The 14,632-nt window shown below is 46.7% G+C and overlaps 1 protein-coding gene across 1 annotated transcript; it reads right to left on the reverse strand.

The window, feature by feature from the left end:
* Positions 1-11,088: 11,088 nt before the first annotated feature.
* LOC123080800 (small polypeptide DEVIL 2-like) lies at positions 11,089-13,676 on the reverse strand. The gene is made up of 2 exons (XM_044503757.1): positions 13,574-13,676; positions 11,089-11,541 (listed from the first exon to the last, which is right to left on the reverse strand). The coding sequence occupies exons 1-2, from the start codon at positions 13,674-13,676 to the stop codon at positions 11,450-11,452; spliced, it is 195 nt and encodes a 64-aa protein (XP_044359692.1). The 3' UTR covers positions 11,089-11,449.
* Between the last annotated feature and the right edge of the window lie 956 nt (positions 13,677-14,632).

Below are 14,632 nucleotides of genomic sequence, written 5' to 3' on the forward strand. Positions count from 1 at the left end.
AAGATGGAGGAAAATAGTTCTGTCAGTGAGCACATACTCAAAATGTCTGGGTTGCACAACCGCCTGTCCCAGCTGGACATTAACCTCCCGGACGAGGCGGTCATTGACAGAATCCTTCAGTCGCTCCCACCGAGCTACAAGAGCTTTGTGATGAACTACAATATGCAGGGGATGGTGAAAACTATTCCTGAAGTATTTTCAATGCTGAAGTCAGCAGAGGTAGAAATCAAAAAGGAACATCAAGTGTTGATGGTCAATAAAACCACCAAGTTCAAGAAAGGCAAGGGTAAGAAGAACTTCAAGAAGGACGGCAAGGATGTTGCCGCGCCCGGTAAGCCAGTTGCCGGGAAGAAGTCAAAGAATGGACCCAAGCCTGAGACTGAGTGCTTTTATTGCAAAGGGAAGGGTCACTGGAAGCGGAACTGCCCCAAATACTTAGCGGACAAGAAGGCCGGCAACACTAAAGGTATATGTGATATACATGTAATTGATGTGTACCTTACCAGTGCTCGTAGTAGCTCCTGGGTATTTGATACCGGTGCCGTTGCTCATATTTGTAACTCAAAGCAGGAGCTGCGGAATAAGCGGAGACTGGCGAAGGACGAGGTGACGATGCGCGTCGGGAATGGTTCCAAGGTCGATGTGATCGCCGTCGGCACGCTACCTCTACATTTACCCACGGGATTAGTTTTAAACCTCAATAATTGTTATTTAGTGCCAGCTTTGAGCATGAACATTGTATCTGGATCTCGTTTAATACGAGATGGCTACTCATTTAAATCCGAGAATAATGGTTGTTCTATTTATATGAGAGATATGTTTTATGGTCATGCCCCGCTGGTCAATGGTTTATTCTTAATGAATCTCGAACGTAATGTTACACATATTCATAGTGTGAATACCAAAAGATGTAAGATTGATAACGATAGTCCCACATACTTGTGGCACTGCCGCCTTGGTCACATTGGTGTCAAGCGCATGAAGAAGCTCCATGCAGATGGACTTTTAGAGTCTCTCGATTATGAATCATTTGACACATGCGAACCATGCCTCATGGGCAAAATGACCAAGACTCCGTTCTCCGGAACAATGGAGCGAGCAACCAACTTATTGGAAATCATACATACTGATGTGTGCGGTCCAATGAGCATTGAGGCTCGCGGAGGATATCGTTATGTTCTCACTCTCACTGATGACTTAAGTAGATATGGGTATGTCTACTTGATGAAACACAAGTCTGAGACCTTTGAAAAGTTCAAGGAATTTCAGAATGAGGTAGAGAATCAACGTGACCGAAAGATAAAGTTCTTACGATCAGATCGTGGAGTAGAATATTTAAGTCACGAATTTGGTACACAATTAAGAAAATGTGGAATTGTTTCACAACTCACGCCGCCTGGAACACCTCAGCGTAACGGTGTGTCCGAACGTCGTAATCGCACTCTATTGGATATGGTGCGATCTATGATGTCTCTTACCAATTTACCGCTATCATTTTGGGGGTACGCTCTAGAGACAGCTACATTCACTTTAAATAGGGCTCCGTCTAAATCCGTTGAGACGACACCGTATGAATTATGGTTTGGGAAGAAACCTAAGCTGTCGTTTCTAAAAGTTTGGGGATGCGATGCTTATGTCAAGAAACTTCAACCTGAAAAGCTCGAACCCAAGTCAGAAAAATGCGTCTTCATAGGATACCCTAAGGAAACCATTGGGTATACCTTCTACCTTAGATCCGAAAGGGTTTCTCTCGAAAGGAGTAAGTGGGAGGAAAGTAGAACTCAAGGAAGTACTACCTCTTGAACGGGAAAGTAGTGCAGCTCAGGAAAATGTTCCTGTGGTGTCTACACCGACTGGAGAGGAAATTAATGATGATGATCAAGGTACTTCGGATCAAGTTGCTACTGAACTTCGTAGGTCCACAAGGACACGTTCCACGCCAGAGTGGTATGGCAACCCTGTCCTGGAAATCATGTTGTTAGACAACGGTGAACCTTCAAACTATGAAGAAGCGATGGCGGGCCCAGATTCCAACAAATGTCTTGAAGCCATGCAATCCGAGATAGAATCCATGTATGAAAACAAAGTATGGACTTTGACAGACTTGCCCAATGATCGGCGAGCGATAGAAAACAAATGGATCTTTAAGAAGAAGACAGACACGGATGCTAATGTTACCATCTATAAAGCTCGACTTGTCGCTAAGAGTTATCGGCAAGTTCAAGGGGTTGACTACGATGAGACTTTCTCTCCCGTAGCGAAGCTGAAGTCCATCCGAATCATGTTAGCAATTGCCTCATACTATGATTATGAGATATGGCAGATGGACGTCAAAACGGCATTCCTTAACGGCTATCTTAAGGAAGAACTGTATATGATGCAGCCGGAAGGTTTTGTCGACCCTAAGAATGCTAACAAGGTATGCAAGCTCCAGCGATCCATTTATGGGCTGGTGCAAGCATCTCGGAGTTGGAACATTCGCTTTGATGAGATGATCAAAGCGTTTGGGTTTATGCAGACTTATGGAGAAGCCTGCGTTTACAAGAAAGTGAGTGGGAGCTCTGTAGCATTTCTCATATTATATGTAGATGACATACTTTTGATGGGAAATGATATAGAACTTTTGGACAGCATTAAGGCCTACTTGAATAAGTGTTTTTCAATGAAGGACCTTGGAGAAGCTGCTTACATATTAGGCATCAAGATCTATAGGGATAGATCGAGACGCCTCATAGGTCTTTCACAAAGCACATACCTTGATAAGATATTGAAGAAGTTCAATATGGATCAGTCCAAGAAAGGGTTCTTGCCTGTATTGCAAGGTGTGAGATTGAGCTCGGCTCAATGCCCGACCACGGCAGAAGATAAAGAAGAGATGAGTGTCATCCCCTATGCCTCAGCCATAGGATCTATTATGTATGCCATGCTGTGTACCAGACCTGATGTAAACCTTGCCGTAAGTTTGGTAGGAAGGTACCAAAGTAATCCCGGCAAGGAACACTGGACAGCGGTCAAGAATATCCTGAAGTACCTGAAAAGGACAAAGGACATGTTTCTCGTCTATGGAGGTGACGAAGAGCTCGTCGTAAAGGGTTACGTCGACGCTAGCTTCGACACAGATCTGGATGACTCTAAGTCACAAACCGGATACGTGTATATGTTGAATCGTGGAGCAGTAAGCTGGTGCAGTTGCAAGCAGAGCGTCGTGGCGGGATCTACATGTGAAGCGGAGTACATGGCAGCCTCGGAGGCAGCGCATGAAGCAATATGGATGAAGGAGTTCATCACCGACCTAGGAGTCATACCCAATGCGTCGGGGCCGATCACTCTCTTCTGTGACAACACTACAGCTATTGTCCTTGCCAAGGAGCCCAGGTTTCACAAGAAGACCAGGCACATCAAGCGTCGTTTCAACTCCATCCGTGAAAATGTTCAAGATGGAGACATAGATATTTGCAAAGTCCATACGAATCTGAATGTCGCAGATCCGTTGACTAAACCTCTTCCGCGAGCAAAACATGATCAACACCAGAACTCTATGGGTGTTCGATTCATCACAATGTAACTAGATTATTGACTCTAGTGCAAGTGGGAGACTGTTGGAAATATGCCCTAGAGGCAATAATAAAAGGATTATTATTATATTTCCTTGTTCATGATAATTGTCTTTTATTCATGCTATAACTGTGTTATCCGGAAATCGTAATAAATTTGTGAATACATAGACCACAATATGTCCCTAGTAAGCCTCTAGTTGACTAGCTCGTTGATCAATAGATAGTCATGGTTTCCTGACTATGGACATTGGATGTCGTTGATAACGGGATCACATCATTAGGAGAATGATGTGATGGACAAGACCCAATCCTAAGCATAGCACAAGATCGTGTAGTTCGTTTGCTAGAGCTTTTCCAATGTCAAGTATCTTTTCCTTAGACCATGAGATCGTGTAACTCCCGGATACCGTAGGAGTGCTTTGGCTGTATCAAACGTCACAACATAACTGGGTGACTATAAAGGTGCACTACAGGTATCTCCTAAAGTGTCTGTTGGGTTGACACGGATCGAGACTGGGATTTGTCACTCCGTATGACGGAGAGGTATCTCTGGGCCCACTCGGTAATGCATCATCATAATGAGCTCAAAGTGACCAAGTGTCTGGTCACGGGATCATGCATTACGGTACGAGTAAAGTGACTTGCCGGTAACGAGATTGAACGAGGTATTGGGATACCGACTATCGAATCTCAGGCAAGTAACATACCGATTGATAAAGGGAATTGTATACGGGGTTGCTTGAATCCTCGACATCGCGGTTCATCCGATGAGATCATCGAGGAGCATGTAGGAGCCAACATGGGTATCCAGATCCCGCTGTTGGTTATTGACCGGAGAGCCGTCTCGGTCATGTCTTCGTGTCTCCCGAACCCGTAGGGTCTACACACTTAAGGTTCGGTGACACTAGGGTTGTAGAGATATTAGTATGCAGCAAAAGAAAGTTGTTCGGAGTCCTGGATGAGATCCCGGACGTCACGAGGAGTTCCAAAATGGTTCGGAGGTAAAAAAGTATATATGGGAAGTCGAGTTTCGGCCATCGGGAAAGTTTCGGGGGTCACCGGTATTGTATCGGGACCACCGGAAGGGTCCCGGGGGTCCACCGGGTGGGGCCACCCATCCCGGATGGCCCCATGGGCTGAAGTGGGAGGGGAACCAGCCCTTGGAGGGTTGGTGCGCCCCCCCCCTTGGGCCCCCCTGCGCCTAGGGTTGGGAACCCTAGGGGAGGGGGCTCCTCCACTTGCCTTGGGGGGCAAGGCACCCCCCTTGGCCGCCGCCCCCCTAGGAGATCCCATCTCCTAGGGCCGGCCCCTCCTGGGGACCCTATATATAGAGGGAGGGAGGGAGGGCAGCCGCACCCTTGCACTTGGCGCCTCCCTTCCCCCTTGCTACACCTCTCCCTCCCGCAGACGCTTGGCGAAGCCCTGCCGGGATCCCTGCTGCATCCACCACCACGCCGTCGTGCTGCTGGATCTTCATCAACCTCTCCTTCCCCCTTGCTGGATCAAGAAGGAGGAGACGTCACGCTGACCGTACGTGTGTTAAACGCGGAGGTGCTGTCCGTTCGACGCTAGGATCTCCGGTGATTTGGATCACGACGAGTATGACTCCCTCAACCCCGTTCCCTTGAATGCTTCTGCTCGATCTACAAGGGTATGTAGATGCACTCCTCTCTCTCGTTGCTAGATGAACTCATAGATTGATCTTGGTGAAACCGTAGGAAATTTTTTATTTTCTGCAACGTTCCCCAACAGTGGGCGTGCTGGTCGTGGACTTGGTGGAGGTGGCGCAGATGGTGTCGCCCACCATCCAGAGGTCGCCATGGATAGAGCATTACAAGGCTCCGTACTACTACGCCCCAAGCAGCTTGGCGTGTTCCTTACATCGTCAATGTCAACGCGGCGATGCTGCTCTTCTTAGAGTCTGTTTAGCAACAGCTCGTCCAGGCACAGACGGCGGGCGGGAAGTACATTGGTGCCAGCATGTTGGTTGCTACTATGCCTAAAGCCAGTGGGAAGGCACACAACAACGCAGACACGGAGATGTTGGGCATCATCCACAAAGGCAGCAGAGGAGGAGGCTATCAGGACGGGCAAGTGAAAGACTCGGATCCCACACAGTCCAGCAACTACACCCACACGCATAGTAGGGCTAATCCCAGGTCGGCACGCAGTAGACCGGCATGGGCACACAACAGCAGGAGTATTGGGCCACCGGATAGGCGGAGGAGGAGGAGGTGGAGGAGGATGAGGACAGCGAAGATGATGATCCGAATGGTTTTGGTGGCTATCCGGAAAAGAATGGTAGAGGAGAAAGCTTCAAAGTGCGGGAGGATGAGTTGTTGTATGATGCATGGTTGACCACTAGCCTCGATCCGATCCATGTCATGGAGTAAAAGGACTTAAATTTTTGGGCCAACATTCACATATGGTTCCATGAACACAAGCATTTCACGCCCTACTCCGATGTGGTCATCCGCAACTGTGAACCAAAGCCCCTCAACCAGCGATGGTACACCATCCAAGAGACCCCGTCGAAGTATTCCGGCCACTTGGCGCATCTCATCGCATGGTGCCCTAGTGGTGCCAAAATCACCGAGCAAGTAAGTTGTTGTACATCACTTGTCGGATATGCATAGTTGTGTTGATCATTTGTAGCGTATATGATTTTGTTGATCATTGGCCGGATATGAACTGTTTTGGCGCCAGATATGCATAATTTTGTTGATCATTGGTCGAATATGCATAGTTTTATTGATCACTAGCCGGATATGCATAGTTTTGTTGATCACTGGCCGGATATGCATGGTTTTGTTGGTTGATCACTAGTCGAATATGAACAGTTTTGAAAGGACATGAATGCCGCCTAGAGGGGGGTGAATAGGCGGTTTATAAACAATTATGGTTTAGACTTGAACAAATGCGGAATAAAACCAGCGTTTAATTTGTCAAGCACAAAACCTAAATATATTAGGCTCAACTATGTGCACCAACAACTTATGCTAAGCAAGATAAACAACTAAGTGATATCAAGATATATAACTTCAAACGCAAAGGCTATCACAAAGTAAGTGCAAGTAAAGGGCTTGGGTAAGAGATAGCCGAGGCTCACGGGGATGACGATGTACCCTAAAGTTCACACCCGTTTGGATGATATTCTCTGTTAGCGGTGTGGAGGCACAGTGCTCCCCAAAATGCCACTAGGGAGATCATATTCTCCTCACGCCCTTGCAAAATACAAGGTGCCATGTCTTCACTAAGGGACCCTTGAGGGTGGTCACCGAACCCGTACAAATGGAGACCCTTGGGGGCGGTCCCCGAACCCATAAAAATTGATCGGGGCAATCTCCACAACTTAGTTGGAGACATCAAAGCTTGCCTGGAGTTTTACACCACAATGATTGAGCTCCTCGACACCACCAACCATCTAGGGAGCCCAAACACCCAAGAGGCACAAGCTCTAGCATGCCCAAATACCCAGGAGTAATAAGTTACTCAGTTTTTCACTTCTACATATCATCATGGAGAACTCAAACCGATGCACTAAATGTAGTGGCAAGAGCACACAGAGTGCTCAAGTGTTCTCTCCCAAATCCCACCACAACAACTAATGCTATGGAGGAATATGAGAGGAAGAACAAAGAAGAGAACACAAAGAACTCCAAGATCTAGATCCAGAGGCCCTCACTTAGAGGAGAGATGGATTGGTGGAAATGTAGATCTAGATCTCCTATCTCTTTTCCCTCAAAAATATGCAAGAATCATGGGAGCAATGGGGAGAAAGCAATCTCCAAGAAGTCACCAATGGTGGGGGAAACTTGCTCAAAATCCGTTGTTGACTTTGGGGAAGAAGACCCCCTTTTCTAGGACCCCACATATCTAACCATTACGGTGCAAATTTACACATGACCGGTACAACTGCTCAAAGCGGAAATGCTAATTGCGGTGTCCAGTCCGGTACAACTGCCAGTGTAGCTGACTAAAGTTCAACCGGGATAACCGGACGAGTACAGCCGTGTACTGCCCTAGTACCAAACAAAATCACCCGTTTTCGGTATAAAGAGCGGTATATGGTTCGGAACAACTGATGTGCCCGGGCTCCGGCAATCGCTAAGTTCCGAGTGGTTCAACTGCCTAAGAACACTGGTTATACCACTGCAAAGATTCTAGCTGGAACTACTGGGCGACTACGACTGACTATCGCACAGTAACCCGAAAGGAATCACACTTTTCCGGTGCATGGGGCGGTACATACATCAGCCAGAACAACTGCCCGGAAGTGCTCGAGTAGAGTGGCTAAGTCTCTGGTGGTACAACTGCTAGAGCCAGCGGTACAACTGCACCACCCAGACCTGGAGCACTGCTTGACCGGAGGGAATTCCCCCTCGGGCGGTAGTTGTTCCTGAACAATCAGACAGCTGGTACAACCACGAGCTTGAGCGGTACAACCGAACCAAGAAAATAGGTAAGACCAAAACTGCCATAACTCTTGCATATGAACTCTGATTTGACAAACTCAAGCTTGATGGAAAATTAACGCCAAGAGCTTTCAAATCACGATAACATATTCAGAAGTGGCAAGAGAAATATGCCAATGATATAGAAGTGTGAAACCTCCATTAGAGAATAACCGACAAAAAACTCCAACATCAAAAACACAATAGATGACGCATACGAAATCAGTTTTCGATGAACTTGACCTTGTCATGATGATGACCACAAGCTCTAAAACTCACTTAGATAAAATCCAAACAAGAACCAAGAAAGATGATGCCAAGTATGCAAAGGTTTGAGCTCTCTACAAATGATACGATCAAGCTACTCAATAGAGAGCCCCTTTGATAGTATGGCTATCCATCCTATAACCTGGTGTCCCAACAAACACCATGAGACCGGTAAGGTAGAAAACCTATCAAGGTTATACCTTTGCTTTGCGCATAGTCCACTTGAGCTAGATGATGACGATCTTGACCTCCTCAAGTTGGACGACCATTCTTGATTGCGCTGGCTCAGTGAAGACTAGTAAATTTCTCCCCCATACACCACTATGAGTGAGCCTATCTTAGGCACATCTTCACATGTCCATTATCACCAGAATGCATGGCAAGCTTCAAGCATATGACCTCTTCGTGATGCTCCTCTTGAATTTTCACACCGCAACCTTGATGATGATCACCACTTGACGTCATCCTCCATGGGCTATATGAGACCTTCCTTTTGCTGCAAACCCATGGAAACAAACCTAACCCCACAAAGAAACCTCACAAAGAACATGGGTTAATACGCAAAGCGTAATGGACAATGCTTACCATACCATGAGATTACATGATCCCATTCGGTACATCTTCTACACTTTGTGTGTTGATCAACTTGAATCCACTATTAGCACTTAGTCTTGATCAACCTTGTATCTTATCGTCTCTCTTCATTAAGATGATATCTTGAAGGTAAACATGAATGTTCATAATCTTCTTCGTCAAGACATGCTTGCAAATAGCCTCGACTCTCACATGACCAATCTTTAGATAAATCCATGAATAACACCTTGGTCAACAAATAATCTTCTTCTTTCAACCTTGAAACCAACATATGGCCTTCAAGCATTGCCTATGGACAACTTTTCAAGTACAACTCAAAGCAACCATTAGTCCAGAGGGATTGTCATCAATTACCAACACTAAACATGGGGGCACCATGCTCTTTCATAAACTCTTATCATGTGTTACCATGGTCCCTCCCTCCCTAGGAACTCCTTGCGTACTTGAATAAAAAGGAAGTAATTAATATTTTGTGTCACATAAGAACTATTCGTGGTCCTGCTATCTGGGTTATGAACTATATAGAATGCTTGAAAAATCTAAAGAAAACCACCATCAAGATCTCATTTCACATATGCATCGTGGATTTTACATAGCCTTATGTCCATTAATTTACTCCGTTTAAGCGAAAAGGAGAAAAAAAACAGGACCACCGCATTAGTATGAGAGCCTAAACATATGGTATACTCCGAAGTCCATGTCAATTGTTGCTAAGATACATTACAACAAATATTTGGTGAAAATTGGGAGAAATAGAAGGCGGATTGGGGGGGGGCGCTCACACTAACTATACAACAATGGAAAATATAAACAACACCATCATCAAATTCTCATTTCACTTACACATCAAAAACTTTACATAGTGTGATTTCTGTAAATTTCCCTATCAAAGGAAAGCAAAATATTATAACAAGGATCCACCATATTAGTGTGAGAGCCTAAAATTAGGGTATATGTTAGTATAAGTGCATAACCCGCACTAAATGGTGCATACAATTATACACTAGATATACTCCAACAGTCCATGCTACTTGTTACTCAAATATGTCACATAAAATTGTATAAGGTAATTTGGTACAATAGGAGGGGGGTTACTGTGTTTTTCCCATAAAGAATCAAATAAAGAAGATATTAAGGTTCTTACTGAAAGGATTCAAACCATGACGTTAACTAGTAACCAAATATTTTATGTTGGAAGCAAGCTTGTTACCTAAAATGATGAAGGACCTCCACACATGACAATAGTTGTGAATTATTCAGGACAAATGTGCAATTTCTTTTAATTTCAGAGCATTTTGCAGAAACGCGGTGTCACATGTCTTTGAGGCGATTTTAGATCAATTTGTACCTGCAATGCAAGTTTATGGACCAGGTCATTGCGCTTTGCAAATTTTCGGACTATTGTAAACTCTACAGGTTCTCGAGATGAGAACCCAGGACTAGCCTATTGTATCACAAATTGCTAATGAGTGGAAGATGGAACGCTTGAGATCAATAGTAAACTCTATGGGCTTGTACATTGGACCACAGATCTGAATGTGCCCATAGATATTCAGCTGTCACACGAGGGTTCTTTAACAATCTAATGAAATTTATAGAAGGACTTGTTACTTCACAAGACAATATTTTGGCTACAAATGTTCATCTATCAATGACATCATTATTGACGTTGACCACATAAGCAATAAGTAAAACATAAAAGTTTGTCAAAAACATCCTTTGTTTTGTAAATTTACCGGCGCAAGTATGCCAGCCATCCAGCTAGTTAAAGCTAGAGAACTCCTGGCAAAGGGGTTTAATAAATACTTAAACCAGTTGTCTAAATGGCACAAGTACATTCTCTATACCGGGTGGACAAAAGTTAAGATACACATTTCCATTAATTTTTATGTATGATGTTAGTTTCTAAAGTACGTACTGAACAAACAAAGCTGCAAGTAGTTCTTCACAAATAATATAAGATAAGTGTGGACTTTTATTTGGTTGTGTGCACAACTATTTTAATTTTGACCAAAGAGACAGAGTACTCTAGTACTTTTGCGGTTTCATTTGGATATTACCGCCGCAAATTAAGCTCGCAATACTGCTCACTTGACATGGCCATATGCGTGTAGAATCGTCCAAACAAATGATCTTTGGAGGACGAAAGAACATTTGATGGCAATCATGCCTCAGCTGCAAAAATCACATCATGGAAGACAACGAGCTAGCCAACCTGTTTCTTCTTTTTTTGGCCTTTTGTTTCGCACATAGCAAAAACGCCACCGAGATGCAACAGCGTACCCAGTACAGATTGATACATGTGCATCCTCGCCATTGCAGGACTTGGGAGCACCACGCCACACTCCGAACAAACCTCCCAACCCAGAGTAACAGTCAGAAAACAACTACCTACGTCCCCTGCCTATGTATGTACACCGAGAGTTAATGTGCCAAGCCTGCACAGCCTATGAACAGACGAACAAAAACAAGATCGAAACAACAATACCTAACCTAGATACATGGTGGCTGAGCAGAGGAGCAGGCAGAGACGATGTAGGAGGAGCAGGATCGCAGGAACATCATATCGACGGAGCATCAGTCATGGTGGCAGAGCAGCATGACGACGCAGCGCCGGATGATGTAGAGCCTGGCCCTGTGCTCCCGTAGCATCCTCGCCAGCCTCCCTCCTCCGCTTCCACCTCGGCCCCCTCTTCCCTTTTGCTTCTCTTGCTTCCTCACATCATCGTTCATTCGAGCTGAACTCGAGGGCAAGAGGGCCAGGTGGCCTGGTGGCCTGGAAAGGGCCGGTGCGCCTCTCTTCTCTACTGGATCTGCCTTATGCTCTGGCTGTGGTTTGTGTGGACCACTTCGACGTGCTTTTATACTAGGGGGATCGCCTCATGGCACAGAGGCAGACTCCATGGACCTCTAGTCTCTCCTCACATCTTTGCCTACCTGTGCAGAGTATGATAATCCATGATAAACCCGAGGTTACTTTGTGTGTGAGAGTCTGAGAGAGAGGGGGGAGTTGGAGCAGGATGAGTGCCAGGCACATGCAGCAGCGTCCTCTCAACTTGCTCTAATTAGGCCGCGGCTTGAGCTGGTAATGGCAGCTTAACAATGCGTCCATCTTGAGACCGAAATAATCACCTCGTTAATTACACGTTCCAGTATTCCTAATTCCTCTGGGATTCATTGTATCTGTCATCTTGTTTTGTAGGAAGAGAAGGTATTGATTCTGTCAAGAAGGATGGAAATGGATGGGACTATGGAAGTAGCTGTCCAGGGTATGGATCTCGGATGTGATTCTCCTGTTTGGCTGTTTATGTCATCAACTTTTTTTTTTGCGAGAACTTTAGGTCATCAACTTGGGAGATCGATCATCGTTTAATAATGATAATAATGCATACATGATGTCACGAATATAATGTTCCATTCTGGTACTTCGTTCATTCACGAGTTGATCATTTCGTATAGTAGCATTGTGTGAGGCCGGACAGGCAGACAATATCGCACAAGCAGGAAAATTAAGCCATATGAATATGTCAATCATTTAATTGGTTGGCTTCCAGTATAGTTATACGTATGTGTAGTTATATATACAGGTTAATCCGATGAGAAAACTCTTTTTTCCAAATAGGAAAAATAAGAAATACTCACGTTATAATTTAACATAAGATGTTATTTTGACACCAGTTACTTTGGGAGTAGTACTCATGGATCCACCAGCAGTTGTGTCACTAGCTTAGATGTAGATGTTCATCGCTGGCATAACACCAGTGAGACCACCGCTTTAATATCTCCACGTCGGACGCCTAAGCGCACTTTTGTCCAATCAAAGTGCGCTTTACTCTTAACAAAAGAATGATATCCCGTCCTCGCATCGCGGCTAAGTTGACGTGCTCGCTCCCATGCTCGCGGCCACGTGATAGCCACATGCATGCAATTACTCTTTAGCTTAAGCTGAGCTCTCGTACGACGACCACACTATCTGTATTAACCTACCGTGCCTCGTACTATCGCCATTTTAATTCACGGACAGCGACAGTACGACAATCTTGGGAAATCCCAGGCGTCGTGTGCACTTGCGATGATGCCGCGTTTGAGCAGGGCCCTGTTACTGCCGGACCAAAATAAAGAAAAAAACCTTGTAGGAACGTGGAGTGGTATGCCGCTCCCCGGTGCACATGCACGGCAGCACGATGCAGCACAGCAGAACGAGCATGCACGCTCTCCCAGTCTGTTGCGACTTGCGAGAGTTCCGATCGCTAAGAGCATCTCTAGCAGACCCCTTATTCTGCAAGGGCGAGTATACATGTTTAAAATCGCCGTGGCAGATGAGAAACCGTATTCAAAACCGTAAAATTTAAAAAACATGTTTCACGCGAGAAATTTAAACAATCCCTCGCCGGAGCATAGATCGTTCTTGTTCACATAGGGTAGATCGTTCATACACATCATAGATATATTATATGAAAGCTCGCCGGAGCTATGCTGGACCTACGCTATCACAGCACTAGACAAAATGGAGCTCATCGGAGCTCGTGCGGTAGCTGACCAGCGGTGGCGCTCAATCGGAGTCGGAGGAGTCGAGGTCGATGAAGAATTTCGCCTGCTCCGCCTTCATGAAGCGCAGGTCCGCCTCCTTGGACGCGTGCGCCTGCGACGCCACGACGCCCGTCTGGAGGAACATCTGCTCGTACTTGAGCTCGCGGTGGCGGCGCTCTTCGGCCTCCTCCTGCTCCCTCGCCGACCACTCCAGGACGACGCGCTCGAGGTGCTCCTCCTGTCCCGGGGGGAGGTAGTCCTCGGGGCCAATCATGCGTCGACGCGGCGGTGGCGGCGCGTCCTCCTCGAGCTTGACGGTGAGCGGCCCGAGTTCCTCCGGCTCTCTCTTCACCGGAGTGAGCCGCGAGCTCGAGGCGCCCGCGCACGAGCTCCCCCGGCAAATGAGCCAAAGGAGGCGTGGCGGCGGCGGGCTTGCTCGCACTCGAACTCCTCCAGCTCCCGACGGTCGAACGCTGGCGGCGGCTGGGTACCGCGGTTGAGCCACCTCCGTGTGCCCCGCTTGCGTGCGGTGTCAGATTTGGCGCGGCGACGGCGCTCCGCCTCATCCCCGGAGCTACCATAGCCATCCACTTTTTGTGGCTCACCGTCGACGAGAAATCGGGCGGAGGAGGAGGGGAATCGCAGCGGAGTGGGGGATAGCGGCGGAGGCGGATAGGGTTTGACCCGTATTCGTGCGGTGAAACCACATATATACCGGTGCGGTGAGAGTTTTTGTGGGCCGCGGTAAATTATTTATGGTCTGGCCGCGGATGCGGTTTCTATTCTGGCCAGAAAAACGGGCTCAACCCGTATACTCGCCGGAATTATACGGGTTCGTCCCTTTTACGGGGTCTACTAAAGATGCTCTAAAGCATCTCCAACACTGGCCCTCAGACCGTTTGCATACGTCCGGGCCATGTTGTTCGGTCGTGTTGTGTCATTCAATGTGGGCCTGCATAGGTCCGCTCAGTGGTTCGGACCTATTTTTTCCCGCAAGTCAAAGACAAATTAAGGGACTTTGCGGGCGTCCGGACCGCTGCCAAATCCGCTTCTAACGGCCCTGGCCCACAAATCCGGTCTCCCTTGCCCCTGCGTGCTTCCTGCCCAAAACTGTCAATGGCGCACCAGAGCGTCAGTTTCGCATTCATTCTCGGCCAGAGCGGACGCGACCTCTCACTGGCGCTGGCCGAGAGTGTGCCGCCCGCGCTGCTTCCCGGTCACGCCACATGT

This window comes from Triticum aestivum, chromosome 1B (assembly GCF_018294505.1).
Source record: "Triticum aestivum cultivar Chinese Spring chromosome 1B, IWGSC CS RefSeq v2.1, whole genome shotgun sequence".
Classification (NCBI taxonomy): Eukaryota; Viridiplantae; Streptophyta; class Magnoliopsida; order Poales; family Poaceae; genus Triticum; species Triticum aestivum.

Excerpts from the sequence above, each read along its gene's own strand:
- LOC123080800 (XM_044503757.1), bottom strand. The coding sequence starts at position 13,676 with ATGATTGGCCCCGAGGACTACCTCCCCCCGGGACAGGAGGAGCACCTC. Across the intron at positions 11,542-13,573 it reads GGAGGAGGCCGAAGAGCGCC|GAGGGAGGCTGGCGAGGATG; the intron begins GCCACCGCGAGC and ends GTGGAAGCGGAG.